This window comes from Drosophila biarmipes, chromosome 3R (genome assembly GCF_025231255.1).
Source record: "Drosophila biarmipes strain raj3 chromosome 3R, RU_DBia_V1.1, whole genome shotgun sequence".
In the NCBI taxonomy this organism is placed as follows: domain Eukaryota; kingdom Metazoa; phylum Arthropoda; class Insecta; order Diptera; family Drosophilidae; genus Drosophila; species Drosophila biarmipes.
In genome coordinates, this window is record NC_066616.1 from 13,745,773 (window position 1) to 13,773,252 (window position 27,480).

Here is a 27,480-nt window from a genome sequence, read left to right on the forward strand (position 1 = left end):
TGAGATGATGCGGGTCCGTCCCTATGTACACAGGATGTGCGGGAGGGGGTGGGCGCAGGGTTGCCAAAGGGTTGCAAGATGCAGCCCAAGGTCTATCCTCCGTCGTCGTCGCCGTCCTTGTATCTCCTAGATACCAAGGTTAGCCCTATACCTGGTGGATCCGCCCAATTCCAAGATTTTTAAGGATTACAGATTTCTTCCCTTGTAAGTTACTTCTTATCCGCTAGGCTTATTTTTAAACACCAAATCTTAAAGATATTATTGTATCTTTATGATTTTACAGTTCCTTTCCCACCTTCAAGATACACATACTTCAAGTAACCCCCAGAAGTACCAGGTATCCCCAAGTCGTACAACTCTATTGCACTTCCCATCCCTGATGTTGTTTGCTTGTTGTTTGGTTGTCATTGATGCCCCCGTCCTTGTTGATTTGTTGTTGTTCTTCTCTGATGAGCCTGCAGAACAGCGTTAAGGCAAAAATCAGTGCAAAGGCGACGTCGCCGGGTGTCGTTTGCAGACAACTTGAAAAACATGAAAACGCGAGGGGGGCTCCCATGCCCCCGATGTAGAGCCGCCGCCCCAGCACCAGCCCCTCCTCATTTTTCCTTCTATTGACAGTCACGTCAGTTAAGCTGCTGGGAACACACACGCAGCCACAAGTGTGGGCAAGATAATAGCAGCTATGATATTTTTGCAAAAAAATTAATTATTATTGGTAAGGAACTCATTAGTTCCATAGATTCAAAGAATTATAATGGCAATTTTAGACCCTTAAATATATAGAATCTTGAAAGTATGGTCTTTATACTATAAAGTCTTCAATCTATACGTTGACTTCATTACTGCCTTCGGGCACATTTTTAATCTTAAATTTCTATCTATTAAATTTTGTTTGTACATGATCAACAGAAACAGTGTTTCACAAAACATAATATCTTTAAGATTTCGCATCTAGTGCTATCACTGTGACCCTGCCTGCGAATATGATGGGTCCCAGGCAGGGGAAGACACCCAGAGATTTCCCAGACAAGCAGGTGGCAAAGGCTTCGGGCCAGCAGAGAATCATGAGGTAATTGCTTCGGTAATTGCTGTCCGGGCCAAATGCAAATGCCGTTGCCGCCGCTGCTGCTTGCGTGTCTAGATGCTCGCCTCTCGGTGCTCCGTTCTCGATTCCCGACTTGGATGCTGCTGCACTGCTGCACATCACATGGCTGTGGTGCTCGTCCCGCGTCCTGCTGGCCTCGAATTATGTTGTTCTTCTCGGGAATTGGTTTGGCCTTCTGACAGCCCACCTCCTCCTCCGCCCCCATGCCACCCTGTGGATGCAATATGATTTCAATTAGTACCATTCGTTAGTGAGTGTGGCACTCGAAACCGATTATTGCAAACTTATGCTGTGAATACAAGTAGAAGCGTTGCCCTTTCAAGTACTGAATTTAAAACGCTTTTTAATTGGTCGCTGTCATCCATTCGAATGGCTGTCTCTCGGAAAGACCTCAAAAAGATAACATTCCACCAATAAACTAATGTAATAAAATCAATGTTTATGGGTCTTGGGCAAACATTGCAGCGAAACCTTTCCTTTTCTTTGTGCCTTCCCCCGGCGAAAGGCGAATTATTGCTTTAAACAAATTTATTTATAACCCAAATTAAATAACTCAGAGCAATGGACTTGACTCCGGCTGCCACTAAATTTGCTAGGCGAATGCGATTTGCAGATTTACTAACCCCCAGAAGCAGCAAGAGCGGGAGCCGGTGAAGCAGTCGGACGGAGGAGCCGGACTTGCAGTTGGAGAAAATTGCAATTGCAATTACCAACCGGCGGGGAGTCGGGGTGAAAGGGGTGGAGAAGGAGCAGCGCCATGCCACGAGTAAAACAACTAAACAACGCCGAGCGACGACAGTTTGACTTGCAATTTTAGCTGCACCAGCAGGCCCCAGCAGCGAAATCGGCGGAACCGTGGTCGCCGCATCATCCCCATCATCATCCGCACCGTCATCATCATCCCCATCAAAGGAATCATCATTAACAGCATCATCATTAAGCGGTAAGTGAGCCACAGCCGGGCTTTTCGACTACACGATACCCGTTGAGTAGCTTTCTTCTTCTCAGATAAGATATACTAACAGTGGATAGTGTTATAATAAAATGTATTTCAAGAAGTGATTAGATTTGAAGATACTTTTCAAGATACTTTAAAAACACTAATATACTTTAAATACTTATAATGAAAGTTTATTTATCGTAAAACAATTCTTTAAAAATATTCTCCAATTACAGGATTAGCGTAAGTTTCAAGATAGTAAAGCTGTCTTTATTTTCCTATATCAATTAAAGTCTTTATGGGTAATCAGAAATAATTTCAATTCAGAGCCAATAACATATCTCCATTTTATGGGACAACATGCATTCTCTAAACCAAATACAGTTTATATACCATTAGGCTCTTCCCGCCGACCATTAAATTTTGATGATCCAATATACCCCGACAATCCACGAGAACCTCGGGTACGAAAACCGCGTGCGCCTGGACCATATCCATTACAGCCAGAATAACAGGAGGCCCAGGAGCAGGCGGAAGATGGGAATGGGAGTGGGAATGCGAACGGGATTGGGACTTGGAGTGGGGCGATGTGGAGCACAGCACAGAGCACAGAGGGCCGAGGACTGAGGACGGAGGACGGAGGACGGAGGACGGAGGACCGAGGACAGCGAGTAGTTGTTGGCCCTGCGGCTGCCCGTCCTGGCCAAGTTTGCGAGAAAATCGATTTCAGCGCTGCCTGCGCTCGCACGGGCGGCCTTTTGGATGCGAGTGTCCAGGTTTCAGGTCCAGCTCCAGTTCGAGTTCGAGTCCGAGTCGCATTCGTATTCCCCGGTCCACAGTGCACAGTATTATTCCCACTCCCGGTCCCATTCCCAGTTGGGGAGTTGCACTCCAGTTCCTCCACAGCGAGAAATATTGAAGGTTACTCCATTAAAGAATTCTCCCAAAGTGAAAAGGAATTTGTCTTTAAAGTAAATAACATATCAAAAGATAAAGGCTGATGTACTATAAACTGCAAATTCCTTTTATCAAATAACAAAAATCTCTCTTTAATAGGGAAATAAAACGGAACTTTCCAACTTTATAAACATTACAACCACATTTAAAACCTTATACTGAATTACCAAATGTAATAGTATACTTCGATAGCTGTTTTAAGACTTTAGGAGTCTGTAAATTATACACCGCGGAGAAAAATTAGCCCGGGTAATTATTTAACGCCGTCTTAGGTTTCCTTCGAGCCGGTGGCCGACCATCAAGTAAATAGATTCGCGAGCATACCTCACTTTCAGTACTCATAAATCCGCTTTATACCCACGATTATCTTTATGGGGATTTTATTTATTTTCGCTCAGTGTCCGTCTGTTTGTTTGTTTGTCGCTTTTAATGCTGAGCGTAGCTGGCGGAGGCGACTCTTGACTGATTTTTATGCTTTTGGCCCAATTGCCCCGCAGTAGCCGCGCCGCTTGGCCGGGAGAGCGGCGGACTCCAATGGGCATCGACCGGTTCTCGCCCATCGCTCCTCGCTCCTCGCCGGGATTGCACCTTCCTGCGCCCCGCCTCGTGGACCGCTGGCCGTCGAGAACCCCCTCAATACCACCCATTAGCGGCCCTTTGTTTGACTTGCAGTTGCAATATAAGGTCATTCCTCTGCTCTTGTTCTTGCCGGTGTTTTTGTTGCAGTTGCACGCTTTTCGTTTCGTTTGATGGCTGCGCACGCGGCCTTTTGTTAGTTTTCCCCATCCAATTTCATTTTTTCGCCTTTTTTTCTGCTTTTCCATTATTATTATGCTTTTTTCGCATACTCTTTAAGGGCAACAACATCGGCGAAATCGCAGTCTAATCACTTCATTAGCCGGGGTCTCCCACCGCTTTTGGCCATGTTAACACGTTGTTCGGCTGCGAGTTGCACGAACTCGCTGGCAAAGTGCGAAAAAAATGGGCTTTAATTGGAAAGTGTGGGAAGTGTAATCGCCGCTGCGACTTTTGCTTTCTTTTAGTGGTCTATGGATTTTTTAAAGAGCCACTTGTTTTTCCTCAATGTTCGGGAAGTTCGTTTTCGAAAATATCGGGTTGTTTTCAAATGTAGATATTTTAAATTGAGGAAGTAGTTATAGATTTAAAAAGATTTTTACCAATCCAAAAAGTACATCTAATAAAGATATTTTTCTTGATTTTAATCTCTCTTAAACATTTTCCTGAATGAACCCATCAAACATGCACAAATTGCAGCTGAAATACAACATTGCTGCCATCATAATTGCAGGTATCATAAGCAAACTTTTAATTTCCCTTAATAATAGTGCAAAAGTGTACCGACAACTGCAATTTGGCTTTAGTAATCGTTCAAAATATTGCTAATTGCAGACTTTAGAGCGCTACACTTACATTTTGTTGGCCCACAACTAAATGCCTAATTGAATCAATTAAAATGCTGGACAATGAACACAGGTATTTGGAGACCTGCAAACTGGAAGCATCTAATTTGCTGGCCCGCATTGTGTTTGCCCAAAGTTTTCTCACAACTGCGCGGTGAAATGGCATCAGCTGGCGCGGGGAGAACGCCGCTCGCTTATCGCATAATTGGTAGCAATGTTGGCTGCCACTTTTTGCTGCGGCTTCTGTGGCTGCGGAACCTGGAGCATGGTGGCTGGAAGCCAGGCCTCTCCTCCTCGCCGTATCCGTCGCATTCCGGAGATGCCGGCAAAACACTTGTCAGCGACTTAAATGGCGCGCAGCTGTGCGGCATTAGCTGGGGAGCTGAAAAGCTGGGTAGCGCGCAGATCCGGGCGACTTGGGGGCCAGGGGCGGGGGGCGGCCAGGGCGACTGGACACACCTCTTAAGGAGGTGTTGCGACCACTGCTGCGGGCAGTGGCGTTCCCGGGGCACAAAGGGTGCCAGGCGGTCCAGTGGCGACATTTGATGTGATTATTGAGCTATGCCCACGGGGGCAGGTGCCTGGCATATTTCGCTTAATTTTCTGATGAAGTTATTCGCAGAGATATGGAACGCCGCGAAAATGTACAAGTGTTATAGGCAGAGATAAGCGCGTAAAAGAGGAACTCGCAAAAATGTGCGAAGAGGTGTGTTGGTGGGATTTAAAAACATTCATTTCGCTGTCCAAAAGTCAGCAACTTTAGGTTTTATTTTCACACTGCCTCGACAGGTGTTTAAAAACATTTCAGTAGCGCAGGTAGCGTTTTAAATTGAGAGCACTTTATTATCTCACAAACTAACAATGATTTTCATTGCGAGATTGATCACCACAATTCATTATATTTAATATAATTTAATAAATCATTGTTTTCAAATTGAAAAAGAAACTACAACTTAAAAACACTTCCTTTTTTTAGGTTTAGTTAAATATTTAAACTGTAGATTTATCTTATTTTACAATTTCAAACCACGTTTCCATTGTTTTCATATGCTATGTCTTAAAATTGTTTGTTTTAAAAGTATTTGAATGATATTTTAAGAATCTCTTAGTATTCGACATCTTTAAATAGTTCAAAACTACTTTCAATAATATTCTTTGAGTTTCTATTGTAAGATATTGTACAAATCTTTAGGAATTCTATGTAAATCAATTATAACTTCCACTTTTTTAAGGATAATAATATAACTTTTTGCCGTTTTTATTAAGTAGTATTATTATTTTAGTATGTAGCCTATGCAATTTTTGCTTATAATTTAAACAGTTTTTCAAAATGTCAACTCGAGTCGCACCGAATAAGTGGAAATTGACAATTGGAGAATGATAAAAAATCAGGCTCAATGGAAAGCGGCAGAAGGAAGCGATGCACAAATAATTAACATTTGTCGGGAAATCTGTGGGCAGCAACAACAAAAAGCCGGCAAAGAGTCAGAATTAGAAGGCGAACGGGAGAGAGAGAGGAGAAACGAAAACAGCAGGCACTACAAAATCAGGGGCAGCAACAACTACAACCCCGGAGGATGAGGATAGAGTGGAAATGGAGGGGGAATAAAAACATAAAAAAGCGGCACAGATTGCCGAGAACAACAACTAAACACGGCAAACACACACGCACACACACGTAGGCAGACGCAAACAATTTGAGCTCTCCAGCTGTGTGCTTGTTGTTGTTGCCGTTTTATTTTTTCCTCTCCTTTTTGCCCTGCAATCAATAAAACGGATTAGGAATATCCTTTAAATGCGGCGCTTGGTGGAGGCTGCACACACACACACACACACACATACGCGCGCTCGCACACCCAAAATCTCCCTCACACACAGTCACACACATGGCTGCAAATCTTTTACAATAACACATAGAAGGAATATAAGTAGCGGCACTTACTTTTGGCTCTCGTTCTTCTCCCTTCGCTTCGCAGAGGAAATTAGGAGATGGCAATTGAAGGTGGTAAAGGAGGACGGCAAGGAGGAGACGAAAACAAAACCGAAAAACGCACACTCAAACACGCACACAGAGACACGCAGGCCGAGGGATTTACCGTTACGCGACGCGAAGATGCTCAAAAAATTACATACTCGCTTCTTATTTACTCCAATTTCGATTTTGTCACTTGCATCACAACATTTGACCCCAACGACCTTGCTGTTCCTCGATTTTGCCAAACTATGTGCCCAAAGTGTATCCTCAGAATGCAAATTGAAGTGCTTGTAAATTACCGTGGCCAGGAGAGGAACACACACGACGCTTGAAATTAACAAATTGCTGCCGGTTGGGCCTGCTCTTTCGTCTCCGCTTTGTTATCACGATTCCCCCTCCTCGACGGCTGATGGCAAATGGTTATTGGTTACTGGCCAGCTCGTTTGGCCACCGCTTTTCTCAATCACAACACTTGCTTTCTTCGACTCAGTTATCAGTTTTGCCGCAACTGCGTTTTGCCGGCTTTTTCAGTTTTTCACGCGACCAGACCGTTCCGAGGTGGTTTCCCAATCGACCGCCTCGACCGCTTTTCGACCGTTTTCCTCGAGTTTGGTTTTCAAACTGAGCGACGCAGCGACAGCAACGGGCGCTGAGTGAGCCGCCTGCACTCGTGCACGGGACCCGATCTAAACGAGCTAATCGTTTAGTACACTCGGCCGTTCGCTCGGGCGCATGCGCTCGCGCTCTCTGGCGCGCTCTCTCTCTCTGGAGCTAACAGAGCCCAAAACATCTGTTGAGTTAACAGTTGCTAGCATTAACATTGGCTTATTTTCAATATTTTGGGACTAACTTTCGAAAGTTTTTTTTTGGGCTTTAATTTACAAAAAAATTGTTAAAAACTGGAGAAACGGTAATGTATCTAGTTGATTATCTTTAATCATTTATAAAGTACTTATTATTTCTTCTAAACCAATTTAATGAATAATGGATCATAAATACTCAAGTCAAGTTAGGCTTTTTTAAAAACAAGTTTCTAAGTTATATAGTATACAAAAAAGTTTTATTGAAATGTAATTTTTAAGCGAGTTCCATGTTAAATAACTATTTAGCTCAGAAAATGTTGAACTTTCAATACGAATTTAAATTTTAAGCAAACGTTTTTCTTAAGTTTTTTTATACATATTTATATAAATTTGTACACATATATTTTTAAAATTGCGTTGAGCTAAAATAATGATAAGATATCCTGGACAGCCGGTTGTTTTAGCTCCGCTCTGCTGGCACTCTCTCACAATACAGTTCGTGCGTAGGAGCGAGATAGTTGCAAACATTTTGGTTTGAATTTGAGAGGAAGAGAGTGTATTGAGAGCAAGCAATAAGCAGTTGGGAGACAGGGTTGTCAGCGTTACATAGAATTGGCGTAAAATGTAAATTGACATGTAAAAAGAAAGCGGGCTGTAGAACCCATGTATAAATTTATTTTTCGGTAATTAATTTTTGACTTTTTACCAATAAAAAATTTTTTTTGATTTGGTTACTAAAAATAATAAATAAAAATATATTTTTCATACAAAATTTTTATTAAATAGTTAAACAGACTTTCCCAATAGACCCACACAATTATTCTTTATTGTTAAAAATATTTACATTTATTCGTTCTTTTTTTGGCGGTTTCAGAAACCAATTCAGAAATTTCATTTACAATTTTTATGAGTTCAAGCTTTGAGCGGTTTTGTTGAGTGGGTCGAATTCCGTATCCTGCGATACAGGGGGCAGCACATAGAGCACCAAAGCTCCCGGGTCACTCGTCCTTGGTCCTGGAACACCCACTCCAGGGGGATCTCGAAGAATACAGCCACAAAATTGGAAGATATTTAAGAAGAGGTCGATCACACGGCGGTGATGAGGTGGGCGTCGTCCTCGTTGATCCGGTCGGACTTTCCATTGACCTCGATCGTGTGGTTCGACTCGGTATCGCTGGGCTCCTGATCGATTTCCTCCTCCTCCTCCTCGTCGTCATCGCCCTGGGAGGAGTTCTCCCCATTTTCCTGCTCGGGGGACTCGCGCTCCTCGTTTTCCTCGTAAATGACGTCACAGCTGGTGGCTATCGACTTGGGCGGCGGCTTCTTCACCGACTTGCCACCGCCCTTCCGGTCGCCGTTTTGTTGCATCTCAGACATTTGAATCTGCATTTCCCGCAGGCGGTCGGTGAGCACGTACAGATCCCGCTCCTGGCTTTCGCATCGTGTTCGCAGCTCGGATATCTCACGCAGGTCCTCGGCTCGAGGATCCCGCCTTTCGTACCGCATGCGCATCTCCTCGAACCTAGGGTTATATTGGTTATAGAATTGTTTAGTTATTAAAGTATCAGAAATGTGGACCTTAAGCGGATACTGGACACTGACTTAGCGTACAACATCCCACAACACGGACAAGCAGGAGTATAACAAGTTTGGATAAGACGGGTAAAGATATAAAGTCTTTCGGTCAAGTTCTTAAATTCATTGTGAAATTAAAATAAAATTATATAATTTATATATAATTATATAAAATATAATTTCTTTTATGAGTTCCTCTTTATGAATTCTGTAATATATCATTATAATAAGGGGTTTCCTTAATGAATTTAAAAGTATATCATTATAATAAAGGTTTCTTTAAAATGAACCCTATAGCATATCATTATACTTTATAACTATGCATTTTTGCATTCCAAATCTCAGTAATACTTAGTTTTTCGATCGAATATAATGGACTTAAGAACCCGACTTTGGGGATAAGGTGGGTGGGTGGCTCTGGGTGGGGGCACTTACAGGTTGGTCAGGCAGCGGCACTTGCGGTGCAGCTGCTCGATCTCGTTGGCGTTGCTGATGTCGCGCTTGTCCAGCGCCGCCTTCTCGGCATCGTAGGCCGCCTTCAGGTCCTTGAGATTGCGCTGGTGCCGAAGTTCTACATCGCTGCGGACGCGGATGGGGTGGCGGATTTGGGTTCGTGGTCGGATTCGGATTCAGATTCAGATTCGGGGTTCGGTTATTCAGGTTATATAGAGTGGGCAGAGGTTGAGTTGGATACACACACATAGCGAGAAAGAGAAAGTAAAATATTAAGAGAATCGTTCCGAAAGGGCAACGCTTGAGGAGCTGCATTCCAGGAAAAAATATGATAATCTGGGGGTCTTTGAAGCACTCTACAGGTGCACAAACATTCATTTAGCTGTTCTACAATCTAACAAAAATGAATATTAAATACAAGTTGTAAATAGTGTTTGGTTTTGGGATATAGTATACTACGAATAAATTATATACTATGAATAAATTTTTGAATGAAATTAGGCAGTTGATTTTGGTTGAATAAAAGATTAGATACATTCTCTTTGATATACAGGTAAAGTTTTTCCAATTTTAGACACCTAAATCAATGTTCTGCAAGCCCTAGAATCGCATACTAAGTCAAGGACTATATCAAGCTTAAACGGGGGATCAGAATTTTATTGGCGCATCAGGAGGTGGCGGTATTTGACATAGAGCACAGCCACAATATTGAACACTAAGCATGCAATGGCGATCAGCGGCGACATGGTCAGATATAGCACATATAGAGTCGGCATATACGGCCACGCCCCCTTGGCCAACGCCCACAGGGCCGGAGAGGTTGTCGATCGACCTAAGTGCTGATCCATGCTGATCCAATGAATAAATGTGAAACGAGAGAAACAGAATACAAGTTCATGTGATAATGAATCGAGATCAAGGCCTCAGAGGTGACAAATGAGTGGGACGCGGACATTCAATTAGCCGGCGGTTCCTTGGGCAGTTTAGTAGGGAGCAGTGGTCGGGGTACTATGGGGTAACTATGTTCATAGGGCGGGGCATGCCACTAGCCACTGGCCACTTGCCACTCACTTGATTCGTTCATCGGCAGCGGCCATTTTCGCGCGATGTCGTTCCACAAGTTCCTGCAACGCCTCGTCCTTCTCCGCCTGCAACTTGGCCTTTTGAGAGTCTATTTTTTAGGGGAAACAGAACCAAAGGTTAAGAAATTGTATTGTATATTTATAAATATTTTAACAATATTTTAATAATCTAGTACTTTTCTAATTCTATTCTATTCTATTCTATTCTATCCAAACTATTTCCCTCTATTGGAAAAATTCTTTTTATCGACTAACAACTTTAAGCTTTTTTAAATTACTATGTAAAACATTAAATCGTTCCCAGGGGGGGAACTAGCATCTCACCCAGCTCTTTGCGGTGCGACTCGACCATGTCCTGCGTGGAGAGCTGCAGCTCCTTGGCGAACTCCTCCTTCACCTGGCCGAGTCGCTCGCGGAACTTGTCCTCCATCTCGGCCTTCTCCGCCTCGAACTCCTTCTTCAGCTTCTCCTCCAGCTCCACGCGGCGGTCCTCCTCGCGGCACATGGCGTTCTGGTACTCGCGGTCGGCCTTATCCAAATGCATGCGGGTCTGGAGCAGGGCGTTGTCCGAACGTTCGCGCAGGCTGAGGAAGTCCTGTTTCTTCAGCTCCAGGCTCTCGTGCAGGTCCTCGATCTAGAAGGGATTTGGTGTTTATAATTAAAAATATGTTCCTTTTATTTTACAAAGATATCTAACCTCAGCTCGTAGTTCTTCCTCGTTGGCCGTGTAGCGATTGGTCAGGGCCCTCAGCTCCTCGATGTGCTCGTTCTGCAGTTTGTCCAACGCTTCCCGGCGCTCGTCCACGTACACGGACTCCAGTTCATTTGTCAGTCTTGTCATCTCTGTGCTGGTGTAGTAAATGCAATTTATAAACCATATCCGAGACATATTTTAAAGAAATTGCTTACTAAAGTTTGTTTTCCCAGAAGGCGGCCGCTTCGTTGCGCACCTCATCGATTTTGTAGATCATTTGACGCTCCTTGTCGTAGATGGCACTTGAGGAAGAATTTGGATACATTATTAATATATTTGTTTAAAGATGTATCCCAGAGATACCCACTTATCACACTGATACTTGATCTTGTGCACCGCCTCGATCTGGGTCTCGAGGTTCTCGTTGGCCGACTGCAGGTCCGCCTTCAGGTTCTCGATGCGGTCCATCAGGGTCTGGATGGACTGCTCCTGCTCGCTGACCACGCCCCGCAGCGAGCTCACCTGCGCCTGGCAGGTGCGCAGCATCTCGGACTCCCGCCGGCGGGACTGCAGCTCCAGCTCCAGCTCCTCCGCCTTGGCGCTCGCCTGCTTCCGCTCGTAGTTGCACTTGTCCGTCTTGTCCTTGCACTGGCGCTGCATCTGGCGCAGCTGCCACTCGCAGTCCGTCATCAGGGACTCCTCGCGTTCTACAAATATATCGATATTATATTTATTTTATATTTTTAGTTTTTAGTTTGCAAAATGTATCTTAAAGGAATTTTGTATTATCCACTAGGTGATTTTTAGGACTTCAGAAAAACCTAATTTTGAATATTTTTACTAAACAATAAAAATGAACCTCCTCTTGGTCTAGGTGTACAAGTAAAAAAATTATACATTATGAGATCTACATTAGGTCTTTGAAATTAAAAGTCTCAAATAACTTTATTATTCCTGTGTCCAAAGTTGTGTCTGTAAGATACTTAGGATAAATCCATTTTCTTTAAATTAAAAATTTAACATATTTAAAATTGTAAAAAAAAAAAAAATTTTGATAGCCCATCAATATTGCTTATATTTTTAAGTTCAACGAAAGGGTTATTGCTTAAAGTAATAAATACAATACTTCTAAATTGTAAAAGGGATTATTGAAATTTTAATATTCCCTGATCATTCTATCTCTATAGCAATCCCACCTCGATTGTGTGTCCTGAGCATTTCGAACTCCTTCTGCCATTTGTCCTCGCAGATCTTGCGCTCCGCCTCGGAGTTCTCCAGGGCGTTCTTCAGAATGCGTATCTGCTCCTCCAGCTCCGCTCGGATCTTCTCCACCTGCTGTCGCCATTCCTCAGCTTCGACTTGGGCACAGGCCAGCTGGGTTTGCAGACTTTTGGCCAGGCCCTGGGTCTCTTTGTACTTCTCGGTTAGTTCGGTATACTGAGCTTCGAGTTCGTCTGGAAAAATTAAATAAAATAAATTACTAAATAAAATAGTTGTACATTTTTTGAAATTTTAAAACATTTAATATTAAAATCTTATATTACCATATTTGATTTGGAATTCATCTTGATTTTCGCTGTACTTGTGACGTAGGTGAACCTTTTCATCCTCCAAAAGTTTCAGCTTTTTCCGCACGTACTCATCGTCCTTGTGGGCAGCACTTAGTTCACTTTGGAGTCCTGAAAAATATTTAATTAAATTAAAAGGTATCCTAAAACTGTTTTGAAAATGCAATCCTTACTCTCCACGTTCCATTGCTTGACGGACAGTTCCTGCTCCAGTTTCTGGATCTTGAACTGCATTTCGCCGACCTTGGCCTCCAGCTGGCTGGCATTCTTGTGGGCCTCGTCCAATTGGCTGGCAAAACGGGCTTTCTGCTGTTTCAGCTCCTTTCTGGGAAAGCGAATGGCAGGATGAGTAACACTCGGAATAGAAGCATAAATCCCCAGACAGATCAGCTCAACTGTCAGACGAATATATTTCAAACAAATCTTGTCACTGAATAATCCCCAACACAAACAAAATGAATCACAAACGTGTTTCGCGCACGCAGCACGAAGCGTAGGAATAAATAAACGGAAAACCACAGAAAAATAATAATTATTATTATTTTTATATTATCGTCCCAGCGTTTATACCTATAGCTAGACATTGGCCTGACGTAATTTGAATGGAAAAGCTCGTTAAACGTGAATGAGGTGTAAAAACAGTGCCAACGTCTTCCTCAACCATAATTTGTTGAGATACAATACGTACACAGATGTATAGCTACGGATACAACGAACGCAGACGTAGACAAAGGTGCAGAGATACAATTTTATATAATATGCATATTGGCCTGTGCTTTGTTTTGTTTTGGCTTTTCAACGCAAAAATGAAATACGTTTTAATTGAATTTATCCTAGTCGATTCTCGGTTGCTGCGAAAATGCGCAAAGTTTATTTTTAAATCAACGATTTTCCGTTGTTTTTGTTCGCGCGTTTTGCCAACTCTCAGTTGCTCTCTATAAAAGATACAGTGCGTCCCGATAGTGCCAACCTGATAATTTCACGATCAATTAGTGGTCAGAAGTGCTTTTCAAAATATCATAATGTTTTTATATTTTATTCCGATGCGGAGGTTCCATTGTCATCAATATTTTCCGTACATATTTCATTCGTATTTGAGCTATATCAACACATTTCTTAAAGTCTTTCAATTAAAGTTATATATGATGTCCTGCACTGTCCCCTTTAGTCGCCCATATTTTCAGTATAGACAATGCAAATTTATCAAATGTTGTGACACGCGTGCCCAGCTTTTCTCTAGAGATAGTCGGAGATAAAGATAGACAGAGAAATCTAGAAAATGAGAATAAGATGGATACACAAAGGACAGATGCATCCCGTGTACTTAGATTTAAAGTTATTTGAATTATTTTTGGCAAGAGCATCTTTGCCGGTGCCTGTGAACTTTCCGCGGCGAATGCATAGTTGCCAGCTTGGATTCTTTCGTTGTTTATGCCCAAGTTGATAATTAAATCGGATTAGATAAACATCGGGTGGTGAAGAGAAGGAAACAGCCACCGAAGATTCGGGAAGATGCCCATTAGTTATTCGGGGCAAATTACGCATACGCCGCATGTGCCGGCGTAATAGAATAAACAATCTTTCAATGCTAGCCAAGTGGAGGATGCTCCTCCCGCATGCCCAATCAATTATCCACCAAAATCAAGAACAACCCAAATAAAATTCCACAAGTGCTCGCCCCCCCCTTGAGCATTTCCTCACAAGTTTGCTCTAAATATGAACGCTTCCAAATTCACATGTCTCTTTTTGCACTACGCCTAAAATAAGCAAGGCGAATAAAACTAGAGCAGGCAGATCGTGTTCTATACACATGAGAAAATATGATTGGGGGAAAAATTCAGAAGATTAGGTGAGTAGAGGCCTTAGATACTCTAGAAAGCGATCTACTATTTTAAACACTGCTTATAAATGCCAATGTGCATATTTAAAAATGAAATAAAGCATTAAAATAACAAGAGGTAAACAAAATTAAATGCAAACATTTTTCTTAAAATCCAAAATAAATATATATTTGCTTTTATAATCCAAAAAATATTTAATACATTGTCACATATTCAACAAAGTATTCTGAATTTGTATTATACTGATCTGATGTCCTTAACTAGAATGATTTTCTATACCTTTAAATACATATAAGTCCAAAAAAACTACAACTACCTCCTGTGAGGGTGCGCAAAAAACAAGCGTGGGAAATGACCAACATGTTGCCAACAAAAATTGCAAATTAGAAGGAGGAAAGCCAAACGAGAAATGACGAAGTGAATTTATTTTTGCCTCCGTTCATTTGTTCAACCGATTTTGAACGCAAATCCAATGTTTATTATTTAAAACACGAAAATTTACATAAATATAAATTGTCGAAATAATTGTTGCCATTTGGCTATGAGACACTTGCCGCGCGGCTGTCATAATCTGTCATATCGGCGAAGGCCAAACAATGCCACCTTTCACACTGCGTATACGTAATGAGAGACACTAGCCAAAACAAGTGGGATATTCTAAGGAATTCGGTTCTATAATTATGGTATTCATGCCGAATACTTTGTTAAGGAAAATTATCCATCAAATCGGATCACTTCAAACGAGGGTCACTCTCTTGACACTTTCCATGAAAACATAAAGAACTGAAATAGATATTGTCTTAAGCTGATATTCAACTTAACTTTCTAAAGTAAATATATTGCTAACGCCTCAAAGAATCTGACTTCATACAAATTTTTTGATTGGCACATGCCACAAAATATTTCCCCAATCAAATTGTGTATAAAATGTGTTCTGATCCATTTAAAAATAGTCATCCCTGACTGGAAAAGTCAACGCAAATCAGATTGGCAAAAAAAAAACAAAGAAAGTGGGAGGGAAATTTCCGCTGACTGATTTCCCAGTAAGAAAAACCGATCACAAAGCATGTTCCATGACACAAAGATCAAGATAAATTGGCTGCACCTTGCCATGTTAATGGTGAAATTGTTGGCATGCGCTTGCTATTAAATAAATACGCCGCACTTGCAGCCGCAGCTGCTACAACAAGCGAATATCAAGTATACGTCATTAGGGAAACGTCGTTGTTTTGAATTTGTATAATTTCCTGATCGATATTTTTAATTAAATTGAACTTTACTAGATGTTTATAAGTCAGAGAAAGTATATGCTATCAATGAAAATGTAACTTGTTTTCTTTTCAATCCGTTACTACAAGAGTAGTTGTTAAATGCGAGTTCCAGACTAAATGAAAATTTATACTGCCCCCGTTAGATTCAGCTTACCTGAGTTCCTGACTGTCGAAGGGGCTCTCCTGGCGCACTGGCTTGTTGAGGACACTGCCATCCTCGATGATCTCGATGCAGGGCGTCATGTCCTGGCCAAGACAACTGTCGTCCCTGCTGCGCTGCTTGGGACTGTTGCTGCGGCTGCGTCCCTCGACGTGGATGGGTATGAAGTGCACATTGCCCATGCTGTTGCCCCCCGCTCCATTGGCAATATTGATGTTGATCTGCGAATCGCCGCCATTTGTGGTTGCCAGCGATGGTGATGCTGTTGTGGCTGCAGGCGTTGTTCCTGATGCGGTCGCATTGGCGGTCGTTGACTCCACGACCACATCCGGCAGACTGATGCTCTCGATGCACACCAATCGCTCGCTGAACTCGCTGAAATGCTCAATGTCGCCGAGTTCGTCGCACTGCAGAAAGGCCTCCTCGCAATCCGTGGAGTTGCCGTCACGGATAAAGGTGTGGTTCCCATGCTGTTGGGTGGTTGCCATGTGCGAAGAGCTGCGGGGCGGTGGCTGCGGCGGATGCTGGGGCGGGGCAGGAGATTCCTGATCTCCGATCCCGGAATCCGCGTAGCTGCTGCTCAGATTGGAGTCACTCTTGAGGGCACTTCGTTCGCTACTGGCAGATTGTCGAGAGTTGCCATTCGCTTGATTGCTGTTCATATGGGGCTCATAGTCAAGGTCCACCGCCTCATCAACCTCGTCTTGATCCTCCTCCTCTTCCTCCTGCTCTTCCTCCTCCTGGACATTCTCCAGCTTGACATTACTCAAGCGAGTCCAGGGACGACCATTCGAATTTTGGTAGACAGTACTTGGTATGTCCGTGGCAAAGACCTCGTCCTCCAGGGTCTCTATGTGCGCCTCGTTGAGCTCTTCGATATTAAGTGAATCTTCAGCCGGCTCATTCAGCTCGTAGAATATTTCCTGTGACTTATTCAGCGATTCGTCGGGAAAACTGCAATCCTCGACGGTGATTTTGGGCACTTCCGGTGACTTCTGGTGCCTGGGCGGGGCCTGCGGCGCACTCACGACCGACTCACGGAACTCACGCGGCGTACTGGCGCGCGAACTGTGGGCCGAGCTGATTTCGCTCGGTTTGGCACTGGTCTGGCCCATGGTTATGTCACTTGATGGCACTTGATGTGGCTGCTGTGGCGCTTGGTGTTGCTGCGGGGCAGCAGTTGCATTGCCGTGCTGATGTTGCTGTTCGGCAATTGCTGTTGGCCGCTCAACGCTTGCCGCTCGAATGAGGAACGCCGAGGAACGCATGGCTGGCGGCTCTTCTTTTTCCGGCTCGATCTTTTCGGGAAAACCCACGTTCTCTGCGGGAAAACTGGGGGAGCTCTCTTCCTGCCCTCCAGCTGGCTTACTTTTCTCTTCGAGCGCTCTTCGCTGGCCGCTGTTCTCTACGCTATTATTAGCCAAAGTCATTTGATAAGTAGTCGGGGATGCGAGCGCGGGGTCGGAGTTCGTTTCAAGGTGTGTGGCTATGGCTGCGGCGATTACGTCTTTGGCATTACTTTTATTCGATTTATTTGCCTTGCCAGCGGCTGGGATTTTCTGCTGCTTTTGGTTTTGGTTTGGGTGCTGCCGCTGATGGTTTCGACCACGCGCCATGAAAATGTCGCTCAGAAAATCGCGACTCTTCTGCAGGGTTTTGCGCTTTTTCGTCTGCTCGCTAGTATCTGTGCTGACCGGACTATCTTTACTATTGGTTAGCTTGAAGCTGCCTATGGAGAGCAGGGATTGTCGCTTTTGCGGTTCGATGTCGTTGCGCGTTTGGCGGTGGGTTATTGGTGTGGCAGGGCCATCGATTTCGGACTCGATAGTGCCAATTAGCTGACCACTATGGCTTCTGCTCGCGATCTCGCTGGCTGCCTCGTTTTGACTGCTGGGAGCCGCATTGCGATCACCGCCCGAGGAAAACGACCACGTCCTCGCATCTCCGCCCATTTTATTTATATACAAATTGTCGGAGCGGCCATTAGCAGCTGTTTTTGCTAATTTTAAACGCTCTTCGTCGCCGTTGCCGTCTCCGTTGCCTTTTCTGCTGGCGTCGTCGTCAAAGTCGCTGGCAAAGTCCTCCAGCTCTTCGATCACCGCCCGGCGGGCTCTTCCCGGCCGCTCTTCGCGAAGAGATGGCTCGCCTATCTTACTGTATCTCACGGGTCTGTCCGCCTCCTCCTCCTCCTCGTCGACGATTTTGTGCGCTTTTCCACGACGCGATCTTCGCAGCAAATTAAACATATTCGCTCTTTCTGTGGCTGCCTTTCTCTGTCCCAACTATTTATTTTAATTTTCCACTATTTCTAAATCCATTTGTTTCCCTTCGTTTCGTTGTGTGTGCTTTTCGTGTAATAAACAAATCGTTGTTTTGTTGCAATTATCTCGTATTTTGTTGTGTTTTAAATGCTTTCGACCTGTTGAAAATATTTTACAATTTCACATCAGTTTTTGTGGCTAGTGGATGGGCGGATTAATTGGCGTTAATTAGTTTACCCGCACGCGTTCCGCCCTGTTTTTTGGCGGATCTACAGATTCGACTTGGTCGGCGGGTAAACTGCGACTGCCGCTCAGTCGGCACTCCATGAGAGGCGACTACTGTGGCCATAATGATCGCCATCATTATTGCCAGCGGCACCATCGTGATGATGACAATAATGCTGGACAAATATGAGTAACTACATTGGGGCGTGTGTTCAAGCAGGCGTCTCAGTGCACAGGCAGAAAATTGTTAGGCATGCCAAATTATTTTTAATAGTTATTTCTTTAAACAATTTTATAACATAAGGTTATGATTCCATAACAAAATGTTGTAGTTCCTAATATTTTTAATATATTTACCCCTAGGTAATCAACCTTTCCTTCGCTTTCCTTATTGTCGGACAGTATTCCTTATTAATTCTATTTAAAATTTGTAATATTTAAGACTTAAAATTAAAGTTTCTGTTTGCCAATATAATATAAACCTATCTAATTTTTCCGTAAATATTTTTTTATTCTTTTTAGGCGTTCAAGTTTTTATGACTTTATCAAGAGCTTCCAAAATAATTGAAGCCATAAATATTCACTTCCACTCAATTAAGTATTTGGGCTGAAAAGAATAGTTTCAAGTGCACTTATCGCAAAAAAGGCACATGGCATAATTCATTTGAATTATCTTACAGAAGAGCACACACTCGCACAGGCCGTCGAAACTAAATACAATGTTTATGGTAAGCTTGATAATTGCTTATGAATATTAATTGATGGATAGAAAGTGGGAGCCAGTTTGCCGACCCATTGTTGTGGGCCAAAGCAATGCGTCATTATGTGTCATCCGATGAGCAACAACAATTTGCTAATTGTAGAATGTACATTGTTGAAAGCCAGAGCTCAGAATTGAGGCTTCGACAGCTATGAAGGCATTTGAATAATCCCAGACGGAAGGCGAAAATTACTCACCGACATTGTGTGCTTAACTTGGAAAATCTCACGTGTTTTGGGGGTAAAGCTATTCTATTCTGTTAGCACTTTCACCTTCCTCTCGTTTTGTGATTTTTAAAAACTCCTGAAAGTATGCCAAGTAAAATAATGATAGAAAATTCTTCTTTCTGCTTTTCCTATATTTTTTCCAGTGCCCTTTAAAGATCTGCACTTGAGTCAGCGCCACTCCTTAGTCATTAGTCTTTCCGCTCAAACCAAAGTTCAAATTGCAGCGAACACGACAAAAATAAACCAATCTCGCTGCACCGAGCACAGCATCATAATCCCAGTGCACTTCCTCCATGCCCAGAAACTCCTCCTTTTCCTTCTATTTCAAGTTCAGGATGCTCTCTTCCATGTCGCACATAAACGCACCAATTATAGGCAGCAGTAAAATAAAACACAGAGTCGCAGATTTTCCAACCAACTGAATCTGGCTAAAAATATCTATTCGAAGCAAATTCTCTCGTAGGGCTCTCGTTGACGTCACCTCGAAAGACGGGCGCCAGATCAATGTAATGGATGTTCCCGAAGATTTATAGATGTATCGAGATGGATATACAAATATAAATATAAATGATTTCCCAAACAACGAGTTTCGGGTAATAAAAACTAAAAATTTAAATCTATCAATAAAAATTAAATCAGAGTAATTCCAGGAAAGCCAAGAGTAAAATTTATGTTTCGGAGAACAATTTGCATTTTGGGATTCACATGTAGACAGCTGCGCAATTTGCACATATTTCCGATTTTTTTAAATAGATAAAAACCAAGCGCCTCCGAAATATTTTCATATATAAAATTGAGAAATGGAGGTGGAAATGGTGGATTTCGCAAGACCTGGGTGTTCTGGTCTGGTCAAGTGCATGACGCTCTTACTTTTGGCACGAAATTCGAAAACGGAAATGATGCAGTCGAGTATAAAGGCTATGAAATGGAAATTCCTATATGAAAGATCAAAATCAATAGGCAAAGGAAATAAATAAATTTTATTATTTCCTTAAAACGTTGTTAGAAAAACACTGACCCACTTCATAAGTGGTTCAAGTTTACAGCCTTCAACCAGTTGGCACAGGCTTTATATCATTGTGGAATTTACATTTTGTATCTGCCAATTGTTGCACAAGTTCAGAAATCATAAACATTTTCAATGTGAAGTAAAACAGACATACAAAAGTAAAAGGCCCAAAATGCGATACTTAAATGATAAATGTATAATAAATTTTGCTCTTGGCCAATGCCAATGCCCCGACCCAAAGGCCCAGAAACTCAGTCAATAAAATCCATTAAAAAATTCCTTTAAAAAATGTGTTAAAATATTTATTCTCTTGGCGGGCTTCTGCGGCGTAGGAGGCGGCAGAAATTGATAGAAATTAAAATAATATGACAAAAAAATGACAGAAACAAAAAATATGCCAGGAATATTTGGCATGCTTTTGTCGACGTTTGAACATATGTTAGCAATTGAGGAGGAATATATGGCAATACATATTAACACGTTTAGATGTGTACAGTGCGTTTCGGAACTAGAGGGTTCTTTATTTTGTATTTAAAAAAGATTAAACGAATAAACAAATTTTGTAAATAAAAAGGAGAAAAATAAATAAAAGGCAATAGGAAAAAATAAAGAATATAAATTATTAATTTTTTTTATCGATACTTCAGATAAAAGATAGTATACACTATATTTTGAGCAAATTCTTCAAATAAAATTTAGAAAAATAATTTGTATAATATTTTGTTTTTTAAGATTATAAGGTATACATAAAGAGTTAACTTTGCAATTTTAATAAATTTGTTTTAAATTAAAAAATGCAATCTAAGCTCTTTTTTTAACTTTATGTCAGTTGCTGTACGGAACGCACAGTTCATCATTAACGATTTAAATATGGATCGTAACAAAACACTTGAATCTTGACGTGTGGAGGCAAAAGTCCAATTGAAATGTATTTTTCTAGCCGAGAAAGACAAGCCCACTAGGGGAGTGGAGCACTAGGGGAGTGTATGTACTCTCAGTTTCATCTGTGGTTAGATCATCGAGATATACTTCTATGGAGAATATGCAGCACTTTCGAGCACTTTCCCTTTACTCAACATCTATTTGCTTTTCCTCGGCCAGGCGATTGTTTGTTTGTCGCCGCCCACACGGTCGACCTGGCACTGGGCCAGCTGACATTGACTGATGCCAGATCAGGCAGCGGATCCAAAACATTCCGGCCACAGAGCTCCGTCTCCCAGGGACGGGTTAATGTTTTTCTGCCTGTCCGTCTGCCTAGCGGCTAAAGATTTTCCAAAACACTGTCCGTGTGCTCTCTGAACTGCTCGACTTTTCCACTCCGCGGCCCGTGGAGGTGATAAAAACGGTTTACTACGGCGCTAATAAATTTCAAAATTAGTGAAACTATTATGGCATGCGACAGGCGACAAAAATTGATTGCGACAGGCCCGCCTTGAGGTGTTGAGCGAGTTAATCGTGTGCATCGCAGCGCAGCCCAAACAATAACAAATATGTAATATGTATTTACAGTGATGGGTCATAAAACGCTTTCATGGCATTTTCATTGAGTTATTTCTTTAAATTTATTACATTTAGGTTCAGGTTTTGATAAAATAATTTAGTTAAATTTAATTACACTAAGCTAAATTTGTATAAATAAATTAATTAAAAAGAAATAATAATAATAATTAATAAATTAATTGAAGAAAAATGAGTTTTTTGTAAACTAAACTGCTAAAATGTTCCTACCTTTTTAACTTTTCTTATTGTTTATTATGCTTATTATTGTTGTTGTAAGTTATTATTATTTTTGTAATCCTTAAGCTTATTTATAATTTTAGCAGTAAAGAAAATTCACCCTAAATGATTTTTGAAAAACAAAGAATACGTTTGCTGGGCACTTTAAGACACTTTTTGATCTTTAACTTACTTGAACAAATTGAAGGGACTTTGTTCAGGATTATTTATGAAATTTCAACAGTACTGTTTATAAGTCATACACATTAACGTTCAGTAATTATTTTAAAAGATTATTTACGCAATTACACAGAAACACACACACGTATTCCAATTTGACTTGACACTGAATGACAATTAATATTTGTTAAAATGAAATTTTCTCATTTCCGCTTGGCCCACGCCCACAAGATTTCTTTGGGGATGGCTGACGGGGGGTGGGGAAAACTGGGGAAAACACTTGTTAATCGCTGACAGGCGACGGCACATGCTCGGGCGGCCCAAGCGCATCGACTGCCCAGGGCGGAAAATCCATTTTTCACTTTTCACAATGGCGCTCACGGCGCTCGCGTTCCAAACGGCTCAGCAAGCGGTACACGACTGCAGAGGCAGCTGATCACTTTGGCCGAGGAAAAGTGCTGCTGCCGAGGAAAATTGTCGCTCGGCCGGGGCTATCGATAGACTTAAATGCTGGCGGTCCACTCGACGTCGATCAGGGGCCAAATGGAAACGGTTAACCGAAACAGATCTCGATGGTTGCACAAACAAATGGAGCGGCACAGGCCGCCCAGCTGACCCACAAAGCGAAAATGTGGAAAAACATTCCCAGATCAGCGGCTGGAGAAAGGCAATAATAGCTTGATGTTGATTTGGCAGATTTAAAGCCAACCGATTTGATTGTTTTCATTACTTGAGTTTGATTATTTCCCCGAACAAAAGGAAGATATTTTGGGTGTTGCACTGTTTGATTCGTGGCGCAAATAATCAAAATCAAATCAATAATTAAATTGCGAAAAACTAAACAATTAATAATTGTTTTTTTTATTACTGCTTGAGATTAAAAGACCTTACTTGTAAGAACGCCACGTGTTAGAGTTTATAAAATTCAATTAAATTAATTGCCCAGCAAAGTTTGAACAACATTTGACAGGTGTTGGTTTGGCTGACACAGAAGCGTTTGATTCAGGGGAGGACATTTCTAAAGTGCTTTGGCAGTACTCAGTTTAGTTTCTACTGTCCTAAGCTAGAGCAACTAACTAAGAAAATGGCAAAACTTCAAAACATATTGCTCATACTCCTTTTACTTACATCTATAAAAAAAGGAACTAATTACTCGCATTTGGAATTCCTAGAAAAGCTCCTTGATATCATTATAGAAGAAGTGCCTATTGAAACGATGGTTATTATCCAGCATAGTCAGAACAGAAACTGCTCCCTTCAACATTGGAATGCACGAGGAGTTCCCATCCTGAGGGCCAATGAGTTGGCTTCCATCAAGGTTCGGGGTATTTTTAATGAAATGGTGCTGGTCCTAGTCTGCATTGACTCTGAGTCCGACTCCCAGCTGTTGGAAATCGTGGCCGACGCCTTAGACACCATGAGGCAGGAAAGAATCATACTGTGGAGCCAAAGAGAACCCTCTAAGGAGTTACTAGATCACATCTCCAGGCTGTCCATCAAGTTTAAGTTTGCTCAAATACTTATGCTGGCAATGGCCGATAATACCGAAGGAAATCCAACATTGTACCGAATGAATCCGTACCCGACTCCTCAATTTAAAAATGTATCTAACATCAAAAGTCCAGTTTTCCTAGAATCTGGCTACAACTACTATGGTATGACGGCCCTCGTGAGGTCAAGTGCGGACTCAAACATTCGGTTTTATGTGAGCACCTTGACTGGAAGTATACCCATATCTCACGTGGAAGACTTCGAAATCATTGAGTTTGCCAGAACCTATAACTTGACTTTGAAATTGTGTGATGAAAATGATACAACGGCCCGGGACTTTGATATTCAGTTCGGTCAGCGCTTTATAACACGAAACTTTCCCAACCAGATGGACTTCATAAACCCCTCCACCGCCTCCTCATTGATAGTTATAGTGCCCTGCAGCCGGCAGTGGCGTTTCGTGGATGTCCTCCAGAGATTGGGTGCACCGACACTGTTTTTGTGCCTTCTGGCGGTCTACGTGGCCTTTGTTTCGATGGAAAGCCTCATACTGTGGCTAACACACCGGATATCCGGCGAAACAGGCAGGATGGCCAACTTAAATCCCCTACTGAATCCGCGTGCCTTTCGGGCCATTTTGGGCCTATCATTTCCGGAGATTCGCAGATCCAGTACTCCACTACGTCAACTCGTTTTGGCCATTAGCGTTTTTGGCTTTATCTTCAGCAATTTCTTTAGCTGCAAGCTGAGTGCTCTGCTCACAAGGCCAGCCCTCAATGCCCAAGTGCGAAACTTTGAGGAGTTGCGGGCCAGCGGATTGATAACCCTTACAGACGAGTACACCCACTCCTTTATAGAGAGTGAAATCGACCCAGAGTTCTTTCACGAGGTCATACCGAATTATTTGATTATTCAGGGTAGGGAACTAAACGAAGTGCTCACAGCCTTAAACGACTCTTATAGCTTTATAATGCTCACAAGGCTTTGGCCCTCTTTAGACTCCTATCAGCGATCTATCGGCGAAAGGGTATATTGCGGCCCAGAGAACTTAACCATAGCCTGGAATATTCCAAGGATGTACGTTCTGGGCAACAACTCCATTGTGAAATGGATGCTGTCACGGTTTATGATATATCTTCACGAGTCTGGTATTCCCCAGTGTTGGACAGAACGCATTAATATGTTTCGAAAACAAATATTTAATGTGACATTGCCTCCGAGGTTTAGGACCGGCGCTGTTCCCCTATCTGTTCAACACCTGAGCTGGCTGTGGCACTTGCTGATCATGGGGCACAGTATTGCCGCATTGGTTTTTATGGTCGAGATGTGTCTTAAAAAAATTAGTAAATGCGGAAAAAATTCAAGGAAAATACAGAGTGGTAATGCGATCGTATAAAAAAAACTTACAAATCGATGTTTTAAATGTTTAAAATTAAGATATTCAAATATTTGTGAAGTTAATAAAGTCAATCAATTTTATTTGCCATCACCAAATAGTGAATATTTCCACTTCCAGGGTTTTTTTTTATATGCTAAGGGATACAACCTCAGATAAAAACATACTCTAGCTTAACTGACAGTTGCTATCTCAGATGTATTCGTTGATAGCGACTTAAGTGAATGACCACTTCCGAAATAGATTCAAGTTAGTTTAGTCTAAACTTCCTTAAAAAGCAGAAGGCACGCGAGTTACAAGGGCAATGGGTTCTCTAATCCATTTGATACTAATAGTTTTTCTTCTAAGGCCAGCGCGAGGAACTGAGTTTCCGCAGCTCAAGTATCTGAGCAGATTTGTTCTTAATATAATCAAGGAGGAAAAAACTGAAACGATTGTGATTTTCAAACATCACCTAAACAACAATTGCTCTCTTCAGCACTGGAATCCCCATGGAATAGCCATTATTAGAACCAACGACCTTGAAACGTTCAGGATGAAAGATACTTTTAACAGTCGCGCGTTGGCCATTATTTGCATTGAAAAAAGTTCAGACAATAATTTGTTGGATAATGTGGCTGAAGCCTTTGAGAGCATGCGAACACAGAGAATAATATTGTGGACACAAATGAAGCCTACGAAGGAGTTTCTCAAAAAGATTTCAAGAAAATCCACAGATTTTAACTTTTTGAATCTCATTGTCTTGAATGACAATCCAGAGGAAGAGGTATCATGTCATCGCCTGAATCCATTTCCTCATGCCCATTTTGACAGAATCGAAAACATTTCGAAGCTCGGTGGTTCACTTTTCAAACGCGTAGAATACAATTTCCAAGGAAAGACGGCTACTGTGAAGCATGATTATAATTGGAGTCCAAAAATGGGAGACACACATAAGAACTTGCGAAAGCTCCCCATCACCCGAATCGAGGACTGGGAAGTCATTGGGTTTGCACTGAAACACAACCTCACTTTGCACTTTCAGAAGGAAACCCCCACAAACAAAGATCGCTTTGATATTCAGCTAAAAAAACGTATCATTACCAAAAATGATTACTCCGAGCTAACGGACTATGTGAACCCATTCTGCTCCTCGTCGCTGGTGGTTGTGGTTCCCTGTGGCACCTCTATGAGTTTCCAGGATGTTCTCAAGCAGTCTGGTATCCATAAATGGATTTTGTACATTGTAATTGTCTATGTAATTTGCGTGCTGATTGAGCTCTTTATTATTAAGGTGACCCTATGGATTTCTGGAGAAGCCTCCCACCTGAAGATCCTAAGCCCACTTGTCAATCTTTGCGCCTTCAGAGCCATTTTGGGCCTATCGTTTCCGGAACCTCGAAGGTCGAGCATTTCGCTACGTCAACTCTTTATGGCCATTACCATTTTCGGAATGGTGTTTAGCAGCTTTATAAACTGCAAGCTAAGTGCAATGCTCACAAAACCCTTTCACAGACCCCAAGTGACTAACTTTGAGGAGTTGCGAGATAGTGATTTGGTTGTACTAGTCGATGAATACGCAAACGATTTCTTGGGAACGGAGTTCAATAATGAGTTTTATCAGCACTATATGCCGAGAAAAAGGATTTTGCCATTATTAGAGAGAGTAAAGCTTGTGTTTCTATGCAATAGCAGGTACGCCGTAATCATGTTTTCCGACAATTGGCAATCTTTGGATAACCATCAGCGATCCAAAGGAGTGCGAGCTTTCTGCTCCTCTAAGGATTTAATCATCGCTGAGAATTTGCCGAGAATGCATTTTCAGCAAAATAATTCCATATATCACAGTCCGTTGAGCAGGTTCATAACGACTATGCAAGAGTCTGGACTTTACAACCACTGGTTTGAGAGGATTCCAAAAATTCTCGAAAAGAAAGTAAATCAAACTATTATCCCCAACATCAGCGGGCAGAAAAATGCTCTTTCCATCGGACAATTTCAGTGGTTATGGTACTTGCTCATTGTGGGCTATAGCATCTCGATAGTAGTATTTCTTGGTGAGGTCTTTCTAAAAAAGTGGATAAAACCTTAAGAGAAAAATGAAACAATTTTATTCGTCCAAAAGACATTAAGTGTATTTAAGTACTTATCTTATGTAATGAAAAAAAACCAAACGAAAATTGCAGGACGCTGATTTTGTCTAGAAATAAAACTCCGGCTTAGAACGCCTTGTGAAATATCGTCTTATTTTCCACACATAAATTTTTGTGAATTGATTTTCATAAACGTCTGCGTGTAAACACGGTAATAGAATAGTAGTTAAATTAACTACTATTTCATTCAGCAATTTCAGTCCTTAACTGAGTGATAAAGAACTCCCAAGATCCCCGA

The 27,480-nt window shown here is 42.0% G+C and overlaps 3 protein-coding genes across 13 annotated transcripts in view; 1 reads left to right on the top strand and 2 right to left on the bottom strand.

Moving 5' to 3' along the window:
* The window catches only part of LOC108031378 (sterile alpha motif domain-containing protein 5), a 158,367-nt gene extending 151,341 nt beyond the window's left edge, over positions 1–7,026 (bottom strand). For all 8 annotated transcript variants that reach the window (XM_044091129.2, XM_044091128.2, XM_044091127.2 and 5 more), the window contains exon 1: positions 6,366–7,026. The gene's annotated coding sequence lies outside the window, so the exon portion shown is untranslated. The remainder of the gene's footprint in view (positions 1–6,365) is intronic.
* A 931-nt stretch (positions 7,027–7,957) lies between these two features.
* LOC108031697 (myomegalin) lies at positions 7,958–22,634 on the bottom strand. 4 transcript variants are annotated; one of them, XM_044092318.2, is made up of 13 exons: positions 22,237–22,634; positions 15,840–18,264; positions 12,747–12,898; positions 12,550–12,684; positions 12,202–12,459; positions 11,373–11,712; positions 11,221–11,307; positions 11,009–11,159; positions 10,636–10,945; positions 10,301–10,400; positions 9,896–10,078; positions 9,212–9,355; positions 7,958–8,723 (listed from the first exon to the last, which is right to left on the bottom strand). In XM_044092318.2, the coding sequence occupies exons 2-13, from the start codon at positions 18,089–18,091 to the stop codon at positions 8,288–8,290; spliced, it is 4,548 nt and encodes a 1,515-aa protein (XP_043948253.1). In that variant the 5' UTR covers positions 18,092–18,264; positions 22,237–22,634; the 3' UTR covers positions 7,958–8,287. The 4 variants fall into 4 exon arrangements, with proteins under 4 accessions (XP_043948253.1, XP_016960844.1, XP_043948248.1 ...); XM_017105355.3 differs by lacking the exon at positions 9,896–10,078 and having other exon boundaries at positions 22,237–22,633; XM_044092313.2 differs by lacking the exons at positions 9,896–10,078; positions 22,237–22,634 and adding an exon at positions 18,344–18,422.
* Positions 22,635–23,439: 805 nt separating this feature from the next.
* On the top strand, positions 23,440–27,181 carry LOC108031010 (uncharacterized). The gene is made up of 3 exons (XM_017104209.1): positions 23,440–24,631; positions 24,713–24,836; positions 25,459–27,181. The coding sequence occupies exons 1-3, from the start codon at positions 23,440–23,442 to the stop codon at positions 27,179–27,181; spliced, it is 3,039 nt and encodes a 1,012-aa protein (XP_016959698.1).
* Positions 27,182–27,480: the final 299 nt, after the last annotated feature.